This window comes from Silene latifolia, chromosome 10, assembly GCF_048544455.1.
Source record: "Silene latifolia isolate original U9 population chromosome 10, ASM4854445v1, whole genome shotgun sequence".
Lineage (NCBI taxonomy): Eukaryota > Viridiplantae > Streptophyta > Magnoliopsida > Caryophyllales > Caryophyllaceae > Silene > Silene latifolia.
The window spans coordinates 134,344,297-134,357,019 of NC_133535.1; the positions used below are offsets into that span (position 1 = coordinate 134,344,297).

Below are 12,723 nucleotides of genomic sequence, written 5' to 3' on the forward strand. Positions count from 1 at the left end.
GGTGAGTCACCCTATTGTAAAGTGTATTAACACTCAAGGAGAAGATCATGCAGCTCTCCAAGGAAGGGAAGATAATTCTTGACTTGGATGACACAGTAACTACAAATCAAACTACTGTAGTCTTGGAGCAACCCGACGAGCCAATTATACGACAAGGACAATGTGTGTATATGTTGCAGTTCGGGAGTTTTGAGCCTGTGGCATTACGGATCCAAGGGTCATTGTCGTCACTATCTCCAATGTCATTGGAAGAAATACTACCTCCTCAGGATAAGAATGAGGAAAAGAAGCATGAAGATGACGATGAGGGTTGGACTTTGGTTACGCGCAAGAAGTCAAAGAAACAAACAAGGCAGATAGAGCAACCTGTTCACTGTCGAAGAAAACAATCAAAGAAGACGAAACCTTGCAAGACGAAGGGAAAGAGAAAGTCCAAAACAGTGGTCAAACCACATGTCTTGCCTATCGATATACTTGAGCAAGAACCACCGAGTCCCGTCACCTTAAAAGAATTCTTCCCACAAGACTTCTTAAACAAGGTTACCGTGTGCACCATCTCATCTACGGAAGGTGGTGATGATAAAAAGAAGATAGAGGAAGGAGGCCCAGATGATGCGGTATTGCCACAACAGTCGCATTCTGAAAAGGAGAACGAAATAGTGGCTGCTCTTGACGCCCTTCCTACAAACATGGAATGGAAACAAATCTTTTATCTACCTAAAGAGAAGCGTAAGCTGATAATTCAAGGACTTGAGAAGCCTGAGTTGTATGCGGGCAAGATGAAAGACAAAATTGAGCCTCCTGAGCAATCAATTGGATGTGTCTCCTGTAATGCAGCCTTGAGTTTTTCAGATGAGGATTTACTTCTTGGATCCAAGCCTCACAACATGCCACTTTATGTGTTTGGGTATATCCGTGGGCAAAAGGTCAAGCGCATCTTAATAGATGTAGGCTCAGGAGTCAATCTCATGCCAAAAGCCACCATGAATGAATTAGGGATCACGATGGATGAACTCTCCAGTAGTCGAACAATGATTCATGGTTTGAACTTGAATGGGGAGCGCGCGGTTGGCATGATCCGCGTGAACCTTACCATGGGTGATCTTTCTTCCGACACATTGTTCCATGTCATGGATGGCAAGACATCGTTCAAACTATTGCTGGGACGATCTTGGAAGCACGAGAATGGAATTGTCGCCTCAACCCTCCACCAATGCTTGAAATATTATCGTGGTGGCAAAAGGAAAATAGACGGAGACGCCAAACTTTTCTCTAAGGTCGGCTCTTTCTTCGCTGATGCAAAATTCTTTGAAGAGAATGGTACTTCCAGTGAGTTCATGCCAACCACTATCTCTTCAACAGGAAAAGGAGGTAAACGGGAAAACAACATCATCAAAGAAGATGCAGCTGCAAGTGCTGCTAAGGAAAATGTTGTCAAGAAAGATGTAGATAAGGCCAGCAAAACAGCTACTCCTGTTGCATAACCCAAGAAGCAAGAGACGACGCAGAAGACTGCACCACCAGTACTACGCTACATCCCGAAGTATCACCGCAAAGATGGGGACGGTCCTTTTGCAGAGTGTCTAAGACCAAAGACAGAGCCTAAGGATAAAAAGTCAAGTCTGGTGTTCAAGCAGGAATGGGTGGCCAAAGTCGTTACACCTCTACCAAGTTCATCTCAAACGAAGATTGTGAGACCTCCTCCGAATGGTTTCGTCTGTTCATCTAGTCAATCATCAAGTGAGGAAAACAAGGAAATATTTGATTCCAATGCTTACAAGCTACTGGCAAAGGCTGGATATGACTTTACAAATCCGACTCCTCTCGGCAAAGTTATAGAAGTTGAGCCGTACGGTTTGAATAAAGCGCAACATGAAGTGTTCAAGTAATATGGGAGCTTCATGGTGACCAAGGCCGGGCTCGGATATGAGCCTCTTGCGCCTGTGAAGATTGGTGCTCGTAGAAAGGGGGCTACTGCGTCTTCTCAGCACATCACAGTAGAAGAGGTCGAAGAAAATGAAGAAGGAGAAGAAAAGATGCATTCATCTTCAGTCTTCGATCGAATAAGTCCACCTGCAGAAAAGTGTCGTCCTTCTATATTTACAAGGTTAGGGAGACCAAGTGCTTCAACCAAACATATTTCTGTCTTTGCTAGGCTTGGCAATCAAGGAGAAAGTAAGGTCAAAGTGACAACACCTTCGTTGCGCATAAATAAGAAGGGCGCAATACATGAACGCTTGGGCAGTCCATCAAAAACAGTCTTCAGTCGACTAGGGGCTCCCAAGAGGAATAGTGGTGAGGGTCGTCCTCTCTCAACTTCTGCAACACAAAATGAAGAAGAAGTAAGAGTAACCGATGACTTGAGAAGCGTAATACCATCTCGCATGAAGCGTATGCAAGTAGTGGATATCATCCAGCATGAGCAACTCAAAGCAAGGAGGCGCGTACTAGTTCTTACTGGTCAGCAAAAGAATACCGAAGAGCTTGTGCCTTCATCTTCACGTCCCTGTGATGCAAGGAAGTCAAGTGATTTAGAAGTTATAACGTCGTCATATCACATCACAGTAGAAGAGATACCTGACGAAAATGAAGAAGTTAAGGCCGATGAGGCCCCTAAAACACTTGAAGACGGGGGGCAATCGACTGTGGATGAACTCAAGGAACTCAACTTGGGAACTAATGAAGATCCTCGCCCCATTTATGTTAGTGCTCTTTCGACTAAGGAAGAAGAAGAGGAGTACTACAAGTTGTTGGTTGAGTACAAGGATGTCTTCGCTTGGAGCTATAAAGAGATGCCTGGACTCAGCCCAAAAATTGCAGTTCATCGTCTAGCAATCAAGAAAGGCACCAGTCCCAAAAAGCAACCTCAACGTCGTTTCAGGCCGGAGCTTGTACCTGAAATTGAAAAGGAAGTCAACAAACACATTGAATCAGGTTTCATTTGAGAAGTCAAATATTCTACCTGGATAGCAAACATTGTCCCAGTCAGAAAGAAGAATGGACAATTGCGCATATGTGTCGACTTCAGAGACCTTAATGATGCATGCCAGATGGATGACTTCCCTTTGCCAGTCACAGAGTTGATGACTGACGCAACCACTGGTCATGAAGCCCTCTCATTCATGGATGGTACTGCTGGTTACAATCAAATACATATGGCACCTGAAGATCAAGAAGCAACGGGTTTTTGAACCCCAAAAGGGATCTTATGCTACACGGTCATCCCGTTTGGATTGAAGAATGCTGGCGCTACGTATCAACGCGCAATGCAAAAGATTTTCGATGACATGCTGAATAAAATAATAAAGTGTTATGTTGATGATGTGGTTGTCAAATCAAAGAAAAGAGAAGACCATATCAAAGACCTTCGAACCGTCTTTGAAAGACTTAGAAAATGTCAACTCAAGATGAATCCACTCAAGTGCGCATTTGGTGTCATATCTGGGAAGTTCTTAGGTTTTGTGGTCAGGCACAGAGGCATTGAAATTAACCAAACAAAAATCAAAATAATCAACGAAATGCCGGAACCAGAGACGTTGAAAGAGTTGCGTGGATTGCAAGGACGTTTGGCATACATACGAAGGTTCATATCTAACCTAGCAGGACGTTGCCAACCATTCAGCCATCTCATGAAAAAGGATGCCCTATTCTAATGGGATGAAAAATGCAAAAATGCTTTTGATAGCATCAAGAAGTACTTGGCCAGTGCACCAGTGCTGGGGGCACCAATTCCAGGAAAGCCACTTGTCCTCTACATCGCAACACAAGAACGCTCGCTGGGGACAATGCGTGCTCAAGAAATTGAAGACCGCAAGGAGAGAGCACTCTACTACTTGAGTCGTACCTTGGTGGGAGCTGAATTAAATTACTCTCCCATAGAGAAAATATGTCTTGATTTGGTGTTCGCCATCCAGAAGTTGAGGCACTACATGCAGGCGCACACCATACACGTGGTCTCAAAAGCTGATCCAATCAAGTACATACTCTCAAGACCAGTCTTGTCTGGATGACTTGCGAAATAGGCAATGTTACTTAAGCAGTATGACTTGGTGTTAGTGCCTCAAAAGGCTGTCAAAGGTCAAGCTATCGCCGACTTCTTTGCTGATGATCCAGTGCCAGCAGAGTGGGAAATTTCAGATGACCTCCCAGGAGAAGAAATTTTCTATGTGGACGTCCTACCTCCATGGCAAATGTACTTTGACGGTGCTACAAGGAAAGACGGAGCTGGAGCCGGAGTTGTATTCGTAACTCCACAAAATCATCTCATGCCATACTCTTTCACGCTCACTCAGTTTTGCTCAAATAATATGGCAGAATACCAAGCTCTCATACTCGGCCTCCAAATGGCGATCAAAATCGGCGTTAGAGATATCGACATATATGGAGACTCAAAGCTGGTGGTCAACCAAGTCCTTGGTGAATATGAAGTGAAAAAGGAAGACTTGATTCCCTACCATCAACAGGCATTACAACCCCTGAATCAACTTGACGACATTCATGTTGGTCATGTGCCAAGGAGTGCCAATAAGTTGGCTGACGCGCTTGCTAATCTTGCAGCCACTTTGGCACTGGGGGCAGAAGAGTCTATGCAAGTCCCAGTCTGCAATCGTTGGGTAGTATCATTGCTCGAAGGAGAAGAAAATGTAGACACAACCAACATGATATGCGTTTACATAGTTGATGAAGATGACTGGCGTCAATCTATCATTGATTTCTTGGACCACCAAAAACTACCCGATGATCCCAGACAAAAGGTAGAAATACCTCGACGTGCTCCAAAGTTCATTCACTATAAAAGGACACTCTAGAGACGTTCTTTCTCAGGCCAATGGTTGAGATGTCTAAGCAAGGACGAAGCTACTGAAGCAATGCATGAAGCTCATTTTGGCATTTGTGGTTCTCATCAATCTGGGCCTAAACCTCATGATCGTGTAAAAAGAATGGGGTATTACTGGTCCACCATGGTGCAAGACTGTATGGACTTTGCAAAAAAATGTGAACCTTGTCAGTTCTACGCAAACTTCATACACCAACCGCCAGAACCGTTGCACCCCACTGTTTCTTCATGGCCCTTTGAAGCTTGGGGACTTGATGTTGTGGGACCTCTTACTCCAAAGGCCTCAAATGGACACGAGTATATCCTCGCCGCCACTGACTACTTCTCAAAATGGGGAGAAGCCATCACACTACGGGAAGTGAAGAAAGAAAATGTTGTGGACTTCATTCGGACCCAAATCATCTACAGATATGGTGTACCTCAGCGTATCACAACTGACAATGGGAAACAATTCTTCAACCATCTGATGACAAGTCTGAGAGAAAAAATCAATTTCAAACAGTACAAGTCATCCATGTACAATGCTTCTGCAAATGGTTTGGCTGAAGCCTTCAACAAGACCCTTTGCAACTTGTTGAGAAAAGTAGTAGAAAAATCAAAGCGAGACTGGCATGAAAGGATTGGTGAAGCATTGTGGGCATATCGTACCACATACAAAACACCTACTCAAGCAACCCCGTATGCATTGATTTATGGAGTGGAGGCTGTGTTGCCATTAGAGCTACAGATCCCTTCCTTGCGCATCGTTATTCAAGAAGGACTCACGGATGACAAAAATGACAAATTGCGATTAGCAGAGTTAGAGGCTCTCGATGAAAAAAGATTAGAAGCTCAACAAAAACTTCAGTGCTATCAAGCAAGGTTGTCACATGCATTTAACAAAAAGGTGCGCCCTCGTTCTTTCCAAGTAGGAGATTTCGTCCTTGCAGTACGAAGACCAATCATCACCTCTCACAAGCCAGTTGGCAAGTTCACCTCTAAGTGGGATGGTCCATACGTGGTACAGGAGGTCTACACAAATGGTGCTTACAAAATCGTGGATGAAGACGGCGTTCGGGTAGGCCCAATCAATGGGAAGTTTTTGAAGTGTTACTATTCTTAAATCCCAACAGTGAAGGCTCCTAAGCAAGAGCGTAAACTGCAAGTCAAAGCTCCTAAGCAAGAGGTTAAACTGCATAAAAAAAAAAGAAAAAAAATAAAAAAAAAACTTTCCATCTTTTATGAACTACGTCGGCTTGATCTTGTGAAATACACTTTGTGCTTCACAGGTACGTAGGCAGCTTGGGTGAACATGTAGCTCAAGTGCAACCACACTTCCAAACAAAAAAATCCATCTCTTGAACTACGTTGGCTTGATCTTGCAAGTTGTCATCTTAGTAGCTTTGCGAGTACGTAGGCAGTTTGAGCAAACACTTTGTTCAAGTGCAGCCACACCAAAAAAAAAAACCAAAAACCAAAAAAAAAAAACAAAAAATTACGCAAAATAATTACTCCTGGCCCACAAGAGTTTAAACTGTGTACGGCTAAAATTACTGTCAATCATCAACCAAGGTTGTAAAATCAAGGCCATGTTAATTGATGATAAGTTCCGCTTGAGCTGGGTCTTTACACTATTTGCTTCACGGTTAGCCTTGGATAGATCTTTAAAAAAAAGGGTCACATCGCATACAGGTGATGAAATGATGTAGTAATCTGGCACATAAAGGCTTGGAACTTCCTTACAATCGACGAGCGAGTTCATTGCATGGTAACTCCAAAGGGAACCCAAGATGACCCATCCAGGAGTGACTCGTACTCTCTTGGAGTCGACGAGTCAGGTCCATTGCGAGTTGTATCCCTGTAAAAAAAAGGGAAAAATACAAGTATAGAGAATATGAGGAAGTCTTTTACAAGTAGGGGGGACATCAAATCAAGAAGTGTATTCATCCGGCAGGTCTTCTAGGGAGAGGGTAAGTTGGAGGTGTGATGAAATAATAGTCTTCATAAAGAGGTTCATTGCATGGTTCTTCAAAAGTGTGTCGCGATGACCCAAATGGGTTCACCCTGACACAACCTGTCGCGATGACCCAAAATGGGTTCATCCTAACAAACAATAAATCTTCAAAAGTGTGTCGCGATGACCCGAATAGGTTCACCCTGACACAAACTGTCGCGATGAACCAAAATGGGTTCACCCTAACAAGCAATAAATCTTCAAAAGTGTGTCGCGATGACCCGAATGGGTTCACCCTGACACAACCTGTCGCGATGACCCAAAATGGGTTCACCCTAACAAGCAATAATTCTTCAAAAGTGTGTCGCGATGACCCGAATGGGTTCACCCTGACACAACTTGTCGCGATGACCCAAACTGGGTTCACCCTAACAAGCAATAAGTCTTCAAAAGTGTGTCGCGATTACCCGAATGGGTTCACCCTGACACAACCTGTCGCGATGACCCAAATATGGGTTCACCCTGACAAGTAATAAGTCTTCATCGTGTCGCGATGACCCAAAAATGGGTTCACCCTGACAAGTATTAAGTCTTCACGTCGCGATGACCCAAACAGGTTCACCCTGACAACTCAGTTGAAAATTGAAGTAACTTGTCTCAAATATGAATTAATTGCTGATTGAAATAATCACTTGTACTCCGTAATGCTTTGTAATAATCCAAATGGTACGTGCTTGGCTAAAAATAAAACATCATTCCTGCAAATTGCCAACGAGCAAGCATACAACCAAAGAGGTGGGAGCGCTATACACACATACGATACAAAAATATTGTGTAAAAAAAAAAGGTTAGTATTACCTTCAGAAGGCGAGAAATAGATTCTTAGTTAATTTATTGGTATTGCCGACGACGAAAGATAAGCTCAGCCTTATGGTAAGTATGCTGCAAATTTCAGAGAAAAAGGCACTGTAAGGCACATTTAAAGTGATGATGAGTGATATCATATTGGTCAATTCGTAGTTCCAGATTATATCAAAGCATTCATGGAGGAAACAAGTAAATGTACGAAGCCAGAATATCAAAATCAATCCTAGAATCCGAATTCGGCATGGCATGATGTCGAGAATTGAAGAAAACATAGTAAAGTTATATATCTCAAATTTTGATTTTAGGTTGGCTGCAAAGTTCGGGGATGCACTGTTGGTTAAATTACAGTACGTTTGGAATAAAAAAATTGAGACGGCGATTATTCTGGTGAGGTAGTCAATACGAACTTGACCGAAGTTGTACTCAAATTTATCCAAAGCCGAGTTCTGGTGGAGAATTTCTCGATGATACTAAAGTGAATCAATGTCGATCGATAACGAAGTTTTGGCAGGTTTCAATATTTAAAATTCGGTCGGGTTTTAGAGTCTTGTAAACTGTTTTGGGATCAATGAAGAAGGCCAGCCGAATAAATGAAGGCTTTCATCCGAAACAGGGTGTGAAACACACATGTGGAATCTCATTGTTTCTCCATTGTTACACATGCCGTTCATTCATATATATAAAAAAAAGTCCAGTAACACAGGGCAAATTCAATAGGAAAGATAGGCAAAGTTCGGGTCAATACGAGACAAAATTCAAGCATTAGTATGATTCGAACTCCGACAAGTTTTGGTTTGGGTAGAACTCTAAGTTAAATCAAGAGTACGCCAAGTTTACAAAGAAAACGTGGTCTAAATTCTGGTCGAGGACAAGCAAAGCAGTGGCAGCAGTGGCCCCGATTTATCATGTTAAAGGTTTATAAGCCACCATGGATATGTTTACTTGGAAAAAAAGGGCATATTGGAGAGTTATACACGAGAAAACTATCACAAGACTATACATCAAAACCAAAAGCATGAGGGAAGAAGAAAAGCCAATAAAAACTTACCTAAAGCAGTTGGATATGTAATACCCAGGATATTTAAGAACTCTGTTGACCGACCTTGTTGACCAAACAGGCCTTAGGGATGAATGGGTGAGGGATCAGGCTTGTAACATGAGCTTTATAAGATTGTTTACTCGACCTAGTTGAGGCTACTCGGCCGAGTATCACCTATACTCGACCGAGTAGAGCCTACTCGGCCGAGTACTCCCGTACTCGACCGAGTATGGCTGCTGTCGACACGTTAATATAAAATGCAAGTTCGCGAGATTCATTTCATTTCTTTTCCCATTTCCTCGACAGTTTCTCTTTCTCTAACCCTAGCCTACCTCCCTCTCCTATCACTCCATCTCTTCACACTCTAATGTATATAGCCTAAACCCCCACCATGGAAAGGACGGGATTCGCTAGCGAAGGATGACGTGTGTGGTGGCCGTCTATGTCACCGCCGATGCGTATTGTTAGGATGCTTTTTGGAGTCGTGCGTGGCTGTGTATGGATGTCTTACATGCTTTGCGACGAGGTAGGGTTTCCTACTCAGTTTTACTGTTAATTGTTATGGCATGATTGTTTTGTGGTTATTGTTAACTGCTGATCATCGTAGTATGGGCGTCGTTGTGACGGTGTTGGTGTGGAGAGGTTGTGACAGCTGTGATGCTGTGTGTTGTGATTGTGGTGGAGTCACTTGCGGGAGTGGCTTCACACCCTAGTTCGCCCTCCGTGGAACCCGCCACAGGAGGGGATGTGCACATTAAGGGACAGGGATTTGTTTTAGTCGCTCGTTGATGAGCTGGACTTGGTGGGATCGGCATCGGTCACCCACTGGCAACGTGGATTACCTGTTGCGATGGGTAATCTGGAAGGGCTACACACTTCGGTGTGTAGTCGGTTACTATGTGAGATCGGGAGATCGGGGAGTGTGGATGATCAGCTAGTTACCTTATTGCTTGCCTTTGTATTAATTGAGTAATACTTACCCCGTGATGTGTTTGTAAAACCTGCGGTGATCCATTCGGGGATGGTGAGTAGTTGGCTTAGCAGGTACTGTTGATTGTGGCTGCTAGGATTGGAGGGATCGAGTCATCACGCTACCAGTCTAGAGATGCGGTGTCGTGAGTGTTGTAGTTGTATCTTTGGTGTAAAGAGTTTGTATTGAGTCGTATTGTATGAGATATATTAATATTTTATAATTGTTCTTTTATTGTCTAATTTGATCTACTTCCTCGGGAAACCGAGATGGTGACACCGTCATACACTGGGATGGTCCTTGGTAAGGCGTCCTGGTGTGCGGGGGTGTTACAAAGTGGTATCAGAGCCGACGATTTTGGAACCTGAACTAATGAATCTAATGAATGTAGGGTGTCAACTAAAATGAACCTGGTGTATGTGCGTTGGGAGCCCTAGCCGATGCTAGATTTTGGGTGAGAAGGCGCCCTCATTTCAAAATCATGGCCCCATCGAACTTAAGCCAGACACGGGAAAAAGAGTAGCTAGTGAGAGTCGTTGATTGCTTAATGATGATTGTTGTGTGCATCTATGTTTATGATAATATGTGTCAAGGTGTAATGGTTGCGATTTGCGACCAGAGGTAAGTTAATCAATTGTTCAATGATGATTGCGTTATGTAGTGATTGCTGCTTGGTAAATGTGGTTAAGGTGTATATCTTGTGAGTAGCGGAATTTGTGATGATGTGTTATAGGAGCTAAACCATGCAAGTACAGTAATTATTTGCCAAGTATGCTAAAAGGTAGGGTGTAGTCGTGTCATAGCAAAGTGAGGAATGAAGGTAGAAATGATGATCGAATTGGTAGTGGATGTACAAAATACGTGTTGATATGTGTTTATGTGGTAGAACTAAGCTCTAATAGTGACGAGCCGGTTGCACGGAACTCCGAACAATGTTACTTATTTTGCAGGAACAATGAAAATTTATGATTTCCTCTTCACTTTTGGGAACTCGACCGAGTAGAGTACTGTACTCGACCGAGTAGACCATACTCGGCCGAGTACAAAGCTACTCGACCGAGTGTCCGTTTGGTGAAAATTACAATCGCTACTGTCCTTGAAAACTCGACCGAGCAGGGGGGATACTCGACCGAGTAGTCGAAACTCGGCCGAGTATGCCTAACACTCGACCGAGTATTGCTGTAGCGGGACTTACACGGGTTATACAAAAACCCTATTTTCGTCCCATTCCTTCTTATTTCCACCTCCCATCGTTATATCTCCTTCTCTTTAAAACTCCATACCCTTCCTTTCTCAAGCTTTTGGGGTCAATCCTTGGTGATTAATTCATTCTCCCTTGCTATAAACCAATCTAAGGTAAGGTTTTAAGTCGATTTCTCTTTTTATTTTCAAAGTTATGGTATAATTTCAGCTATACTTCGAATTCTCTTTGTGAACATCTGAAATCGAGTATTATCTCACTAAATTTTGGATTTAATCGTATATAAACCTCGTGTATGCCTTGTTTAAGCAATTTCATGGTTTAAAGTTTGATTTCTATAGCCTAGGGTTGCTAAAAACGAAACCCTCTTTGATTGATGTTTATCCTTTGGTTTGAGGCAACTCAAAGCTTCTAATCATATAATTTGCAAGGTATTTGGTGATTTTCTGATAAAACTTATCTTAAAAGATCGTTTCAAAATCTGTATACAATTGAAAACAGTCCGTCTTTTGCTATAAGAATTGTTGTGTCAATCCTCTAATAAAACTTGTTCTTTTGCAGTATGGTGAATACCAGAGGCTTACCCAGCAAAAGAACTCGTGTTAATGTCCAGCTTGAGATGGGTCAGTCCAGCCGTGAACCTGTAGTTCCACCGGTGGAAGCACATCCATCGGTAATATTCTCTGACTTCAATCACCATAAGGCTTTTGTGGCCTTTATGCGTCGTCCATTCCGCCCCACCCGCTGTATTAATCCTGGAATTCTTGAGACTTTAGGGATTAAAGAGGACATATTTCACATCTTTCAGATTCTGGGTATGGAGGGGTTATATCACCTGAGGAAGAAATCCTACCCCCACTTGACCTTGGAGTTTTTGAGCTCCTATGTTTATGACAAGAAGGGAAAGACTGTCTCTTTTCGTCTCATGAATGAGGATCTTGAGCTTACCCTAGACGAGTTTGCTGACCATTTGGGTCTAGAGGCCGAGGGGGAGGGGTACCTTAGCGATGTGGCCAAGAACAGTGGTGCACCTCTTTACCTTCCATATTTGACTGGCAGACCTGCCCCTCGTGCCAGTGCCATGCTGATCAATGATGTGCAGCACGTTTCCCTTCGCATGTTTCTGAGGATGTTGACCAGTTTGCTATACTCGAGAGACGACGTGAGCAAGCTTAATTCTCACGAGGTCATGTTGCTTATGTCTTATCTTAACCTACACCGTCAGAAACCGTTCTACTACAGTGCTCCAGGGGTAGTGTGCTCTAGTCTTTAGCGCATGGCACAGTCTGATACCCGACACATTGCTTGCGGGGCCATAGTGACCCGCCTAGCTCAACGCCTGACAAATTTTTAGGCCCCACCTCCGGAGAGGGATGAGTATGTAGAGACTGTTCCTACCATGGACGCTCAGTACTTGTGTCAGAACAGATGGTTGAGGAGGATGGATGACGGGTCTTATGCCTGGAGGGTGAGGGGGTCGATGTGGATGGTGCTTCCAGACCCAGCTCGCCTCCCTGTTGTTGACCATTTGGCTGAGTGGGAGCCTTGTGCTACTCCTAGGCCTGCGTCCCAGACCTACCTGATTGACCCAAGGATCCTCTTGGACCTACCGGAGCCTGTCACCGTGCCTGAGGGGCAGCAGCAGGCACCTCCCCCACCTCGAGAGCGTCGTAGGGTGAGGCAGTCCAGGGTAGACCCGGTTGTACCCGAGCCCTCTTACTCCGCCCCTGACTTCTACCCTTACCGGTACTCTCCATACCCCACGATGCATGACCCCCGGGATGCGGCCGAGTGACCTAGCCGAGCGGATCTCCACTACTTTGGTGCTCCGCAACATGCATGAGATGGCCCTTAACCAGGGCATAGGGACACAAAC

The 12,723-nt window shown here is 43.9% G+C and overlaps 1 protein-coding gene across 1 annotated transcript; it reads left to right on the forward strand.

Moving 5' to 3' along the window:
* Nucleotides 1-4,025: 4,025 nt before the first annotated feature.
* Nucleotides 4,026-4,808, forward strand: LOC141608271 (uncharacterized). Its single transcript, XM_074427635.1, has one exon. It carries the CDS (start codon nt 4,026-4,028, stop codon nt 4,806-4,808), a length of 783 nt encoding a protein of 260 aa, XP_074283736.1.
* The last annotated feature ends 7,915 nt before the right edge of the window (nt 4,809-12,723 follow it).